This window comes from Apteryx rowi, unplaced genomic scaffold, assembly GCF_003343035.1.
Source record: "Apteryx rowi isolate R43461 unplaced genomic scaffold, aptRow1 scaffold_380, whole genome shotgun sequence".
NCBI lineage: Eukaryota > Metazoa > Chordata > Aves > Apterygiformes > Apterygidae > Apteryx > Apteryx rowi.
Window position 1 is genome coordinate 875,716 of NW_020450308.1, and position 14,182 is coordinate 889,897.

The following is a 14,182-nucleotide window of genomic DNA, read 5'->3' on the forward strand; positions in this document are numbered from 1 at the left end:
GCATCACGCTGGAACCAGTAAGTGAAATGTTGTATCTGGCCATATACTTTCATTCAGATCTTAAGCCAAGTCTGGCTAAAAGAATAAAAACTAATGTACTGAAGAACACCCAATTCTTTAGAAGATTGCACTGAAGCTATCAAACTGGAAACCAAAAAGTCCCTATGAGGAAGGCTGTGCTTCATACTCATGCTATAGCTTTCTCACAGCTGTTAGGGGTCAGTGGGTAAGCATGTATGTTCATGCTGTCCTCACTGAACATACACAATGGACTGGAAAGCCTTTTGGCCTGTTAGTTATGTATTTACCTACTGCATCGCTTCAAATGACACTTGTTTCAGAACAGCTCTGACAACAAATGAAAACAACACATTTATCCCATCCTTTTAATTCTTCATCAGATTTTCAAAACTGAAGTTTTACTTATTCCTACACACCACAGAAGAAAGAGAATTTTGTCCTCAAAGTGCCAGCATTTTATATATTAAAAAAAATCAACCTCTGGGAAAAACATGAAGAATATCCTTTAATATATATTTGTAGCTTCTAGAACATTTTCTCTGCTTACAGTAGGTTATCTTTCTGGAGATCTTGTGGTCTGTGTTAGGAATTGTTGGTTTGATTTTAGGAATTGATTAGGGATCAGTGGTTTGGTTTACAGCATGGCCACAGATGTCCTGCATATCTCTGGCTAGGGATTTACTTTCCCTCTCAATGTCACAGCGCTCTTCTACAGGGCCCCTGGGTTGCCACTTCTCCTCCCTGTACCATTGCCCACACCAGCCTCCAGGTCTGACTGGGACCAGGCAACACTGGGAACTTGGAGACATTGGGAAGAGAGACCTGCAAATCAAGGGAAATTATTATACCCCCTGCTTGCTGCAGGTGAGGCCACACCTGGAATCGTGCCCGGTTTTGGACCCCCTGCTCAAGCGATTGTGTGCTGGCTTTCCCTAGTCTTTGGGGCCATGAAGAAGTGTCAGAGCTAGCGTTATTACCATCTCACCTGTTTCTTCTCCCACTATTGCAGTGACAGAATTGCAGTCGTTTCCTTACGTGACAAAGGCAGCGTGTGATTTCTTCACTGCTGTTGTCTCATTGAGCATAACATTGAGAGTCACAGTGCAAGACAGACAAGAGAGACCTGCAGAGAGGTCCAGTCACGAGAGAGCTCCCTGCGCTGTGCAAATGCTTTCGCTGAAAGGCACTGAAACGAAGAGCATGAATCTTTCCTGATGGCAAACACAGTTACAATGAAAATCAAGGGTAAATTAACTGAAAGTGTTCTTGCACAGCTTAATTCCTATAATTAATATCTCCAATATGCAGAGGATTCTGTAATTTACAGGAGAGATGAGCATAAAGAGCATTGTGTTATGTTTGGAAAATACTTCTGAAATATGGCAGAAATATTCTGTCATGTTTAATATGCGATTTCAAGAGAGAAAAGAACTTCAAGTTAACCAAATTAATAAAAAGACAAAGAATGAGTCAGTTTCAAATGCTCTTCGTTTTAGATTAATTCAATTCTGAAAAGCACATACCATCTTCCTGTCATGTTATACCTATAAATCACAGAGCCGGAAGAAAACATGTGAAATATTTATGTTATTTAACTGATGAATCCAAATGTTTGGTATGTATTATCACAGTGTTTTTGCTAATTAGCAATATGTTGGTTTGCTTTGGCTTTTTCACAGAAATGCAAGCATGATTCTGAGTCTGAGATTTCTAATCAGTTAAAACACCAGCTATTTTATCTCACAGTTGTGTTACAGCAATGTTTCAAACTTGCTTGAAATTAAATTCCCAGATCAACTTGGAAAGATCTAGATAAAGAAATAAGCAACCAGACCACTAAGATATGAGAAGACCAGAGAATAATAATAATAATAATAATAATAATAATAATAAAAAATAAGTGGCTTATATTTCTTGTCTTAATAAATTATTCTGTGCTAAACCCTAATTCTGTGTCGTCAGAAAATGACTCTTTAAAATGTTACGTTGGAAATGTCATGATTAGAGTAGTAAAAAAGATTATAAACAAAGTATGTGTAGATGCATTGATTCACTTTTAGCTAGCCCTTCTTGTGAGAAATTGGTGGCAGCATTGCAGGGCTGGGTCAAACTCAGAGCTCTGAGGTGTGCTCATGTTGTGTTTTGAACCAACAAAATTGTTACTCTCCAGTAAAATACCAGACACACAGAGGCAGGCCTATTACAGCTATAGTTCCCAGCTTCTGAAAAGAGACTGAAGAGAGTCTCAACTATCACACAAGACAAAAAGGAAAAAAGAAACCCCTCATAGTGACTTAGTGACTTGCAGGTGGGTCCGCTCAGGAAAGCATGGCTCCAGTGCCCCACTGCCAGCCTCGCCACCTTGGTATCACCTGCCAACGCCAATGCCAACACCTCCACCGAGCCCACCAAGAAGGAGCCGAGAGCTCAGCACATGGCATGGTGGCCCCTCTCATGTGGGGCTCCTTTGTAGCCTTGCTCTTAGAAGGGTTTAAAAATTATAGTGGAAAGATACGCTCAGGCAGTTAATGGAGGTAAAGGCTCCTGCTGGGAGCTGTGGGTGCTGAGGAGGCTCTCTGGGCATGGTTCATGGTTGGTGGGCTGGTTCGAGGTGCCCTGTTGCTCTGCAGCCCAAAATTGAACTCAGAAAGAGACTGCCTGGGCCCCCCCCAGACTACGGGTTACACAGACTTGGAAGCATGCAGAGTTTGTTTTTTTGTTTTACATGAATCTGACATCGTGTATGGAAAAAGGACACTTTTCACCAGAGAGGTCAAATCTGATTTTTTTTCATTAAACCATTACATAGTTTTCATTTTTCATTTAAACACTTGTGAGGGAAAGTTATTGCCAGAATTTTTCCTTTTTGTTTATTACCTGTGCTTCTGTTCTTGCTGAAAGCAGTCACTGATGGCATCAGATGATTGTATCCCCAAAGTTTTTGTGATTGCAGCTGAGGTACCTAACATGCCATTCTTGCTTTCCTTATTATTGCTTTTTTCCCCACACAATATTACAAAGCATTTTAGGCTGGAGTTTTTTGTCCAGTCCTAACTCTCTGCATAATAAGATTTATCTTTCTATATTGCTAAATGACCCACAGGGCTATATTATCTGAGTGTCTTGGAGAGTTCTGCCTAGTTAAGGATTATCTCCCAAATCCGCCTTTAAGCGCAAAGGAGATGAAGCCAGGTTCAGCATGCACAGAAGGGAGTACAGAGACAGATTAGATGCAGAGATCATTCCCTCTCTACAAGGCCATCGATGCCATCTTGGTGGGAGAAGCTAAACTGATCTCTAAGTCCATTTGGTTTCGGTCTTTCTTGTGACGTTATTAACAAAAGCACCTGATCAGCAGAATTTTTGCAATGTGAACCACCTTTTGTTATGTTATTAACTGATAAGCTTCAAGTCTAGCAATTTAATAAAGAATATCTGTAATCATATATCAGCACTTCGGGTTCTTGAGTCCCTGAAAATCAGCTTCATGGTGAACTAGGTTATCAGAGATACATAACCAAATCCCTGCTTACTTCTTTTGAAACAAACAAGTGCACTTTGGTTTGGGAAATAAGATTATATACAGAAACATAAATGTATTTTTTCCTTTTGTTTCTTATTTACTCTATATAATTTTTATTGACCTGACTGCCCTTGCAGTTAAACTATAAATTACTTGGAGTACTGAAGATAACGGGACTCCAGAAGGACTGAAAACTACAATGCCCAAGAGCTTTACTGATCTGAAACCATAGCTCTTTCCTGCAAAGATTATTTTTTGCACTAGTGATTTGCGTGGTACTTGGAAGCCTTCCTTTGCTCCCATGGAAGCAACTGAAAGCACATCCCATATTTAGAAAATATTGCGGTGGCTATTTTATAAAGTTTGCTCCTGGCTTAAACTAAGTGCATGGCAAATTACTCTGATGATTTGATTTCCTTCTTCCCATGATCTCAACCAGCGATAGAGTGAATCATTATCAGCAGTTTCCTATGCAGCAACTGGCATCTGCAGTATTTCAGAGGATGCATTTGTCCATGGCTACCCCAGTTTTCACATGTACTGCATAACTCTGCCTGCTTTGTACTGATCCAGGGGAGAGCATTTGCTATTCAATTTGTTACTGCTTGCCACTGCTTTGTACAGTTAGTATTCTTATTTAGGGAAGCATCCGAGCAGCTGGTAAGCATGTTTCTCCTTTTGATTAAGAATGTTATAACGTTAAATGTCTCCTAATCTTTAGGACTCTTCATCTGCTGCTCCTCACTTTTTTAATGTAGAGACAAAAAGTTTCCTAAAATCAGTAGGAAGTTTGTTTCCTTTCAGTCTCAGGATTTAAGCATCTATTATGACCTTCAGCCTGACTTTTTATCAGCTCTATCCAAAAAAGGGAATCCAAAAAATTGCTGATCACTTTGGTGGCCTCTTCCCTTTTCCTCCCAGAAAGTTCTGTGGCTGCTCACGTTTCCTGCAGGATGTGGTCAGCGTCTCAAGCCAGTTGCGAACCCATGGCAGGAGCAGGCCCCCGACCTCCTTGGGGCTCTCCTTCTGGATGGGTGGTAGCAACCACATGCTGTTGTTAACCAAGGAGCTGGTGGTCTTGCACTGGGAAGGCAAGATTTGGGCTCTGAGTTCTTCTTTACTTGCTAAGGTTCAGACCTGTACTATCTTTGCACTTTCCAAGAGAGCACCCTGAAGAGCAGGCCTCCGTTTCAGCATGTAGGAGGGATGCAAGGCTCATGAGGTCAGAGGAAGAGGCAGAAGGATAAGGACCATATATATAGGCCTAGAAGGAATAAAAAATCAGGCATTTAACTCCAGGCTATGTCTTCTACTTTGGGGGCTAAAACCTTGCAACTCACATGCTGAATGCTTAACTTGAAGAGATCTGTGTCCTTTTTCAGTCATAGCCTTGTAAGTAGCCACAGCAGTGGAGATACTTACTAGCCTGAAAAGGAGCTCCATGTAGTCACAGCTCCAGGAGGCAAGGGGCTCCTTTTCTAAGCATATGAAAAATATTTCACAACTGCAAAGTGGAAAACATCATGATATTTTCAAATAATCTTTGTGGTAAAACATGTTTTATTTGCTCTCTGGCCCCCTGGTTCACCTCTTTCTCATTATTCACTGTACTTTTTTTATAGGTTCCACTTTCCTCCATTCAAAAGGAGTTTAAAATGAAGGTTTGTATTATAGACAGCTCCTATCTGCTGCAACTCCTATGGTCACTGTTGCCGTTCTCGCTGCTGCCACTACTGCTGGGAACAGGAGAGGCTCTTCCAGGAGCAATTACAGGAGTAGGGGTGGAAGGGGGAGGAGCAGCCACTGTGCTGGTCTTTGGCTACCTATTCTTTGTCTTCCAGAAAGGATTAGGATGGTCTTCATGCCCTGGAGAGTCAAGTAGCTTGTAATGTCAGTTTTATCATATTTTGCTTCCAAGGTGTAAAAAATGATGGGCCACCTGCAGTCTGCATTTTCAGTGTTTTGTTTAAATAAGAATATTGAAGTCCTACGTAGCACTTCTTGTCCATGTATTATGTAAGAGTTTAGAGAGGAAGATAAACATCATTATCCTGAATTACAGGTGGATAACTCAGCCACTAGTGAATTAACTTGATCAGTATTGGATACGTGGCCACCATGGAGGTACAATTCAGACCTTCCAGTGTCCTGCCAGTGCCTGAACCTCCATAAGAGCGAATAGTCAACAGTGAATACAGATCAGCAATCACTCCCTGCCTGCGTCTTCCAGCCTGGTTAGAGAGGAATGAGAAGAACAAACACAAAGGGGAAGAGCAATGGCAGAGTGGCTCCTGTGGCAAACTTATGTGCATATTATGTTATTGTCCAGGATATTCATGCCCTGCAGGAGCAATGTTTTCTAGACTGCTTCTATAGCTTGACTGTTATTTTCTTCCTGAGTTAGACTGAAAACTCCTTGGTTCAAGGGCCACAGCTTACTGTCTTTTGTTCACCACTGTACAAATAATAGAGAACAGTAAGCCAGTGCTAAGAGCATAAGCCAAGTTTACAGCAGTATAAATCTCTGCTGTCATGCAGCAGTAGGCAAAAAAAAAACAAACAAACAAAAAAAAACCTTAGGGCTTGGAATGATTCATATATCAAATGGGACAACATAGAAGAAACATGTCATAATAAGTCATTAACAAGCCAAAGTGGGATCCCAGTGGGATTCAGTTATGCCAAAGCTATATTGTTTGATCAGTGGCAGAAGTAAACCTCATTAATCAGGTTAAGCAGGTCTCACTAGCCTACCACATTTGACCAGGAACAATAAAATGCTATAATCCTAAACATATAAAATACTGTCATGGAAGGTGGACTGTGATTTCAATAGCACTTTATCCTATCGCAGACTAGAAGCCCAAACAATTCAACAATAGACAGTCATGAAATGGTAGCCCTTATTCCTGCAATCGGAGCATTAAATCTTAATTCCTGCTTATGCAATTGTTAATAGTGTTAGCACCTTACAGAAGCTAATAATGAATCACAGCTGTTCACAAATGTTTTTGGGAATGACTTCATTTGGCATGAAATGGAAGGGAAGTGAACCCAGTGCTCTTTTATTTAGTTCATTAGTAAAAGGAAAAAGTTTGAATCAGTGAAGTGGCGGAAAACATGCAGATGACCTTCCACTGACCCTAACAACCTTTCCTGAGAACCATCCTTCCCTTGCATGGCATGCAGAAAGTGCAACATCCCAAATCCACTCCTGCCCATCAAAAGAGATTGGAAATGGGCGTGTCTTTTCTCTGATTAGAAGAAACTCCACCTGTATCTGACAATATCTTGGTACCTGGAACTACAGAGACTTGCCCGCCTCCTCACCTTACAGATGGGAGGAGAGCTTTGCACTCCTGATGCCTCCTCCAAGCCTTGCTTTTCAGAAATGGAGTGACCCAATGGACTGTGTCAGGAATTCAGCTAAAAATGTCTTTATTAAAACCTAAGGCTAATTAGCATGTAAACTGTTACTCCAAGCAAGTTTATACTAAGACATGGCAAATTACTGAGCAGTTGCACCAAAACAGTAATACAGTATTAATTACTGATTCAGTGCTTATTGCAGGACTGGCCCTGGGAGAGGCAGATCCATGCTGGTTGATTCCAACGAAGTTCAGCAGGGACTAGGCATTATGGCTGTTTGCTTGCTTTTTATATACTTGCACAAACCATTCTACGTGGCTTACGTTACCCTTGGTAGCTGGCTGCCTTTTTCAAGACCAGCTGGACCAGTTCCTACAGTGTGGGTGACTGTTATCTGAATGAGCTGGGGCTGCCCTTTGGGGATAGCTGTGATCTATCTCTGGGCCGTGAAACCTACTCATTTATATACACTGTAATTCCTCCACACAGGTAGCAAGCGCTACATTTTCCAGTAAAGCATACGCTCCTAAAGAAAAACACAAAACACTGTCTTGTAACAATAATTAAAGCTCCAAATCAGTGTTTAAGCTCACTACTTCCTTTCTGTCTCTCCAGTCTTCCAATATCCTATACAGAAGGGAGTAAGATTGAAGCTCATGCAATTACTTTTAAGAACAGGATATTGTATTTAACTAGTCCTTTCTGCAGATGGGGAACTTTAGGCTAGGACAGCTCTGTAAGAGCTTCCCTGGGCAGCAGGTAACTCCATATTGCAGGTATAGCTCCACAGTGAGAGTTGGGTTCACTTCCCAAGGTTGGGTCCCTGGTACGTGTCCCAGGGTGACACCTAGGTGTGCCCTTCCTTGTACCCTGGCTTCCACATGCACAAACTGGAAAGGAGCATGAGCACACTTCAACAAAGTCCTTAAATCTGGACAATTAGAACTGGCCATAACATTTGCTGCAGACAAAATCTTTGTCTTTGCAGGATCGGGCCAACAGGAACTTGTATCTTCTTGTACACTTTGGTCTCGATGTGGTAAAACAGAAAAATAAAACCTTCTTTTTTCTGAGCCAATAATTACCTACAAATTTTTAAAAAATGATTCAAAAGCTTTTTTAGACAGCTCGTTTCTTATTTAAAAAATAAAATTGTTTTCTACATCATCACATGTATTCCACTTTTGCGATCTACTTATCTTTAAAATGCTGCAATTCTAGTATCACCAGCCCCAAACAACAGAGTGCAAGCTCATCAGTTTATTCGTATTTTGTATTAGAAGCTTGATACTCTTTTGCCTGAAATTAACACAAAAATATCAAAATCACAGCTATAGAACATGAGGAAGTGCTATGATACACGTATAGCAGTAATAGCAGTACACAGTGGAGAGCAGACTCTACATTTCTTCTTTGGATGTGTGTCCTTCATGCACTATGTGTAATACAAACACATTTTAGATTTGTTCACTCCTTAAAGCTTTTTGTGCAAATAGCTCATCAAAACTAGAGAAGAAATATCACCTTTTGTAAAATATATGGAATATCACCAAATATGTTTCAGGCTCTACAAAATCTAGTCAGGAAAAAAAAAAGCAAAATACTTCTCATCAAACAAATATACAGGTTTATTAGAGCAAGTTACCATGTTTTAAATGTGCAATTATTTCACAATTTCTTGTTTCTTTCTGTTCTCATTAGCATGCCCTCATGTTAACCCAAAGCAACTGTTAAAAAAATGCATCTGTACAGAGGAGCAATTTAAAAAATATGGGATGTGTCTTCCAAGGTTACAATCACATGAAAAAAACAAAGCTTAGTATTTACAAAAATGTCTGGAATCCAAATACTGATAGTTTTATCAAATTAATTACAAAACCTGTAGAATACTTGTAGAATTCATTTACACAGATAATCTCCAAATGTAAGCCTAGATTTTGCAACATACTTGGAAGAAACTGAAAGTTATAATTTTGAATCAGTTTTTTTTTTATATATTGGTCATTATCCAACTTAGTTTTATAATGAACATTATTCTACATTTGCTTTCTGTCTTCTCTGTTTCAACAAAAACTGTAATAGAAAAATAACTCAATTTAGCGAACCATCAATATTTTTAGTACATCTAGTTCCTTTTTCAATATATATTGTATGTACAAAGCAAGTAGTAACACAAAAATAAAACTAGGCAAAGAATAGTGTACTTGAAACATTTGCAATTTAAGTAATTGTGAAATACCTCCTTGCTAAATATATGCAGTATATATAATGTGCACAAATACACATACTTCCAATACCACTGCATGCATTTTTTGGACTAAAATATAACTTCAGGTTCACACACCTTCACCCAGAACTGGTAAGAACTGTAGTCATATTTGTCTACTAAGGTGGTCAAAAAGATAGTCTGTTAAAAATAAGCCATTTCACCATGTCGTCCTTTGGGTTCTAGTGTTTTAGACAACAACAACAAAAAAAAGTAGAATAGATCGCTCTCCTGAAGAGCAGAAAACACTAAAAAGAAATGTAGGGAAAAGAACTATAATTTTCTTCAGTGACAACAAAAGCTAAACTTTTTTTGAGCTATATTCTTTCGTCTTCTTTGCCCAAAATAGTCAATGATATGACTGGGAACTTCAGGTTGGACATGGGCTGGATATGGACTTCTCTGGCAGTTAGTTCTATTAATTTCTACTAGGACTACTGAGAGAAGCATGGGGCCAGCTGCATCCTCAGTGAGAGACACAGTCACAGCCCCATTTTTTTTTCACCTCAAGCAATTAGAAAAGCAATCTTGTTAGTCTGGTTTTGAGGAAGAAAAAAAAAGGAAACATGCTGCTGAGGTCCCTCATTACAAACATAAGCATGCACATTATGCATCCATGCACATGTCCCACTCTGTTCTAGACAGCAAGCTAGAACTGCGTCAGAAGTCCTGCATGCTGCCAGGAGAACGACGGGAGCATTTCAGGACCCAGAGAGCTTGTGAAAGTGGAGCAGACAGGCAGAACAGAGGGACAGTGGCATGCATACATTCACTGAGCTACACTAGGTCTCATTTTTCTTTCACTAGTCTCAGTGCCATCCTTTCAAAAGAGATCCTCAGGACTTTAAAAACACAGCAAAACTTATTCAAGGAGCTTCAAAACCCAATCTCAAGGAAAAATCCAGTCTCCATGGAAATACAGGACTATATAGGAGCTATAAGATCAGCATTTGACTTAGCATGCATCGTAGTGAAAACAAGTGCACTGAATGCTTTATCATTACTAGATGTGGGGTGATGACTTTTTACTGCAGTATACCACCACTTTTGAAGCCCACATTGTCATGATCTGCCAAAAATAAATAAATAACATTGTCAATTCTTACATGTTCCCAGAAAAGTTGTAAGATTGATTCCCAAATTTGTCTTGGAATATACTGATTCTGCAGCTGTTACCAAATAGCAACATTCTACTGAATTTAGGGGGCTATTATTTAAGAACAAATGTGGCTTGGTCCTAGCTATCTTAATGAAGAAAAAAGAAAAAATACAATTCCTGCCAATAAAGCAAGTGGTTCTGGCAGTCATGATGAGTTTTCATTATGTATTTGTTTGTAACAGTGCTGGGCTAGCCATGACTTACCATGCTACTTTATCAATATATTCTTTAAAATGAATTAAAACATTCAAAGCAGGTGCAACAATACAAAAAAGTGCTGTAAAACTACCATTAACGTGAAGGGAAGAAGGAATGTCCCTAGAAATCAAACCCCACAATCTATATACAGACATTGACAGCAGTGATGGTTTTGCCTTCATAAGAGCTGTTAAATTCTGTCATTAAATGAGAATTGTTAGACATTTAAAAGTTATTTGAAAAGATAAAGCAATATGATCAATTAAATTCCCAACAACTCAGGGCCTATCTAACCATGTACCTTATCTGCTCAGACTGGAATTTCTTCCAGCTCTTTTCTCTTTAAGATCAAATTGTGATTTTGTTTGTATCATCTTCTTTCCCTGTGACTTCAGCAGTCAACCATGAGAAATTTTAGGCATTAACACTAGAGAGTGGAGTTACCTCAATATACACCAACTCCACTATTTTTACTGCTTTGAACAACAAGCAAACAATGCACTCATTATTTTATAAACATAAAATAAAATGAATAATAAATTCTATTTAAAAAAATAATTGTTTTATTGTTGTCACTCCTTCCTGATCAGTTGCCCAAGTCCCATATACCTTCCATAAAATAATTTACACACTGTAAAATATCTTATTTAGCAATGTGGTACATTTCATTTTAGGGCCGTTTCAGTAATTCCTTGTTACCAAGGGACTGTGCCTCTGACCAGCTTAAAGTGCTATGCCATAATCTTCCTAAGTGCTGCTACTGGACTCCAACACCTGCCTGCTCCGGGTGCCTGTCTCAAGTTGGAATGGGGATGAAGCTGGTAGATTTTGAGTGTGGCAATTCTCTCCAGGTGTTTGAGCTATGGGTTGGGCTTCTGTTGGTAAAAGAAGTCTGTCGTCTACTGTTGCTGTTAGAATCTTCTTTATTCAATGTTTGCTTTATTTTTTGACAGCAAGGGAAGCTCTGTATGCAGTCTTGCAGGAGATGCCCACTAAAGAACATGTAGATCCATGGGTTACAACAACTATTCAGACTGGCCAATAGAGCAGTGACTGTAGTTGCAGTATTTTCAGAATCTGTAGGGGGGGAAGAAAAGCAGTTTAACCATCAAAAGAACATTCTCAATATTCAGTCAATTGCTTCATTAACCATTTGATTTTTTTTTCAGTTGCTGAATAATTCTATTTTTTTAAGTTATTGATTTGGCCAATGACATTTAAAATGAATAGTAAGGACATAATCAGAAAAGTCCTCATTCATGTAAAGCTGCCGCTGAAATTAATAGGAATTTGCCCCATAACGTCCTCTGCCACAGGTTTTTAAAGTCTATTCAGACTTTAAAAACCTGTGGCAGAGGACGTTATGGGGCAATCCAGTACAGCATGAAGGCACAAAGTAACTTTTTAAGGGGGATAGTCCCATTTCCACTGAAGTTTATCTATGTGTTGATAAGTCTGTGCTTTAAATACTGAACAGTTTTATTCAGTCTTTTGCTTTAAAAATTGTTTACACTGGGAGGCAATGACAAAATGCCCACTGATTTCAATAAGAACAGAACCTTGCTGTACAAATTTTTGTGTTGAAAAACATTGAAGAGTGCTCAAATTACTGTCTGTTGAATCAAATCCATATTGCAGAGATTGAACAAATTTTACTTGGAGAAGAAATGGAAATTAGTACTATGTCATAGAAAAATTGTGGTCTTCTAAATTCACTAATTAGTTAAACTATGAAATACTCTAAGTATTTATTTAGTCTGATCAATTACAAGTGACCTATCATAAATATTGATGATCCCCAGAAGAATAAGTGATGTGTTTTACAGTTCTGTAAGATTTAAATAATGTCTTCAAGCAAACCTACCAAATGCCCATCTTTCCAAATAGGTTTTGTCTTCTTTTTAACAATTCTGAAGTAAAAGATATTTTATTTATCTGTTGTAAGCCTTTATTCCTCTGTATATGCCTGCATTCTGGGCTTGACTTTAGTCTCGTATTATGGGCAATTGATGCCCTCACTCCAGTAAATGATAATCTGGGGATACTAAAAAAACAACAAGAAATTGTGACTTTCAGCATCTTGTTTTGCATCTTTTTCATTACGAGGAAACAAGGTGTATGCTAGGATGTTGCCTGTCATTCCCCAGGCAATAACTTTTAAACTCACTAATTATTTTCAGCCAAATTTAACAGAGAGACAGCTATCTCAAAGATATTTCATTCCCAGTGTGTCGTGAGATGTGCTGGCTGATGAAAGGAGAGATACTCAGAGGCGACTGCTCTACAGGGAGGAAGGGTTCAGGGTGTGCTCAGCCACATTATCAGACAGCGGAGAACCCACATGCAAGACATTTACAGGACAGCAGACTTAGCAAATGCCACTGCTCACATAATTACTCGTGACATATATGCGTATATGCTTGATAATAACAGAAAACGTTTCAAGGATTTTGTCTCAAAAAAAAAAAAAGGGCTGGTGTTGCCCTGGGTCAGGCAGCTGCTGCCGGAGCAGCCATGGCTCAGGCAGCGGCGCCGCTGCCAGGACTGCCAATGTCTCTCCAAGGACGTTTCCTCAACTGTGGGGTGGGAACCGAAACCCCGCACACCCCATGGGCCCCAGCAGGGTGAAGTGAAAGATTTTGCCCCCCTTGCCCTGCCCCAGCCCAAACTAACCCACAGCCCCGGGGGACCCCGCCGTGCCCTGGCACCTACCGACCCAGGGGAAGTGTTGGTCCCAGACCGACCACATCTGGATGGTGAAGAAGGGCGCCCAGCACACGACATACACCGAGACGATGACGAAGGTCATCTTGACAGTGCGGATCTTGGCGCGGGAGATGGTCTTGACACTGCTGACGCAGGGGGCGAGCAGCAGCCCCCGCCGCGGGCCGCTGCCCACCGACCGCCGCCCACCCGCCGGCACCAGCCCCTCGCCAGGACACGTCTTGCCACGGACATTGCGCCAAATGTGGTAGCAGATGAAGCCGTAGCAGGTGGCGAGGATGAGGACGGGTGCCACGAAGATGCCGCCGGTGATCCAGGTGACGTAGGCACGGGGCCCCCAGGGCATGATGAAGTGCGCCCAGCAGTCGTAGACCTGCGAGCCGCGCTCCACCTCGCTGAGGGAGAAGATGAAGTACTGCGGGGTGCTGAGCAGCAGGCTGAGCGCCCAGGCTGCCACGATCATGCCGTAGGAGCGCTTGGTGGGCTGCTGCAGCGTCTTCAGTGGGTGGCACACGGCGATGTAGCGGTCAGCCGTCATGGCCACCAGCATGTAGGCCGAGGCGAACATGCCGAAGACCTGCAGGTGCTTCACCACGCGGCACAGCCCATCGGGGCCATGGAAGCGGTGCGTCACCTCCCAGCACAGCTGCGGCAGCACCTGGAAGAAAGCCACCACCAGGTCGGCCAGGCTGAGGTGGCGGATGAAGAGGTGCATGCGGGACGTCTTGCGCGGCGTGCGCCGCAGCGCCAGCAGCACACTGCCGTTGCCCAGCACCGCCACGGCGAAGGTGACGGCCAGCACGGCGATCTCCAGCTTCGCCAGCTCCTCGTCCCGCCCGAAGGGGTCCCAGCCGCCCAGGCTGCCGTTGGGCGAACCCGACCAGGCCTCGGGGCTGGGGCTGCTGCCGCTGCCGCCCTCCGC

At 41.4% G+C, this 14,182-nt stretch overlaps 1 protein-coding gene across 1 annotated transcript in view; it reads right to left on the reverse strand.

The window, feature by feature from the left end:
* Positions 1 to 11,332: 11,332 nt before the first annotated feature.
* Positions 11,333 to 14,182, reverse strand: part of AVPR1A (arginine vasopressin receptor 1A) — a gene marked incomplete at its 5' end in the record, with an annotated part of 17,331 nt that continues 14,481 nt past the window's right edge. The window contains 2 exons of the mRNA XM_026074181.1: positions 11,333 to 11,613; positions 13,249 to 14,176. Coding sequence (XP_025929966.1) covers positions 11,333 to 11,613; positions 13,249 to 14,176 — 1,209 coding nt within the window. The remainder of the gene's footprint in view (positions 11,614 to 13,248; positions 14,177 to 14,182) is intronic.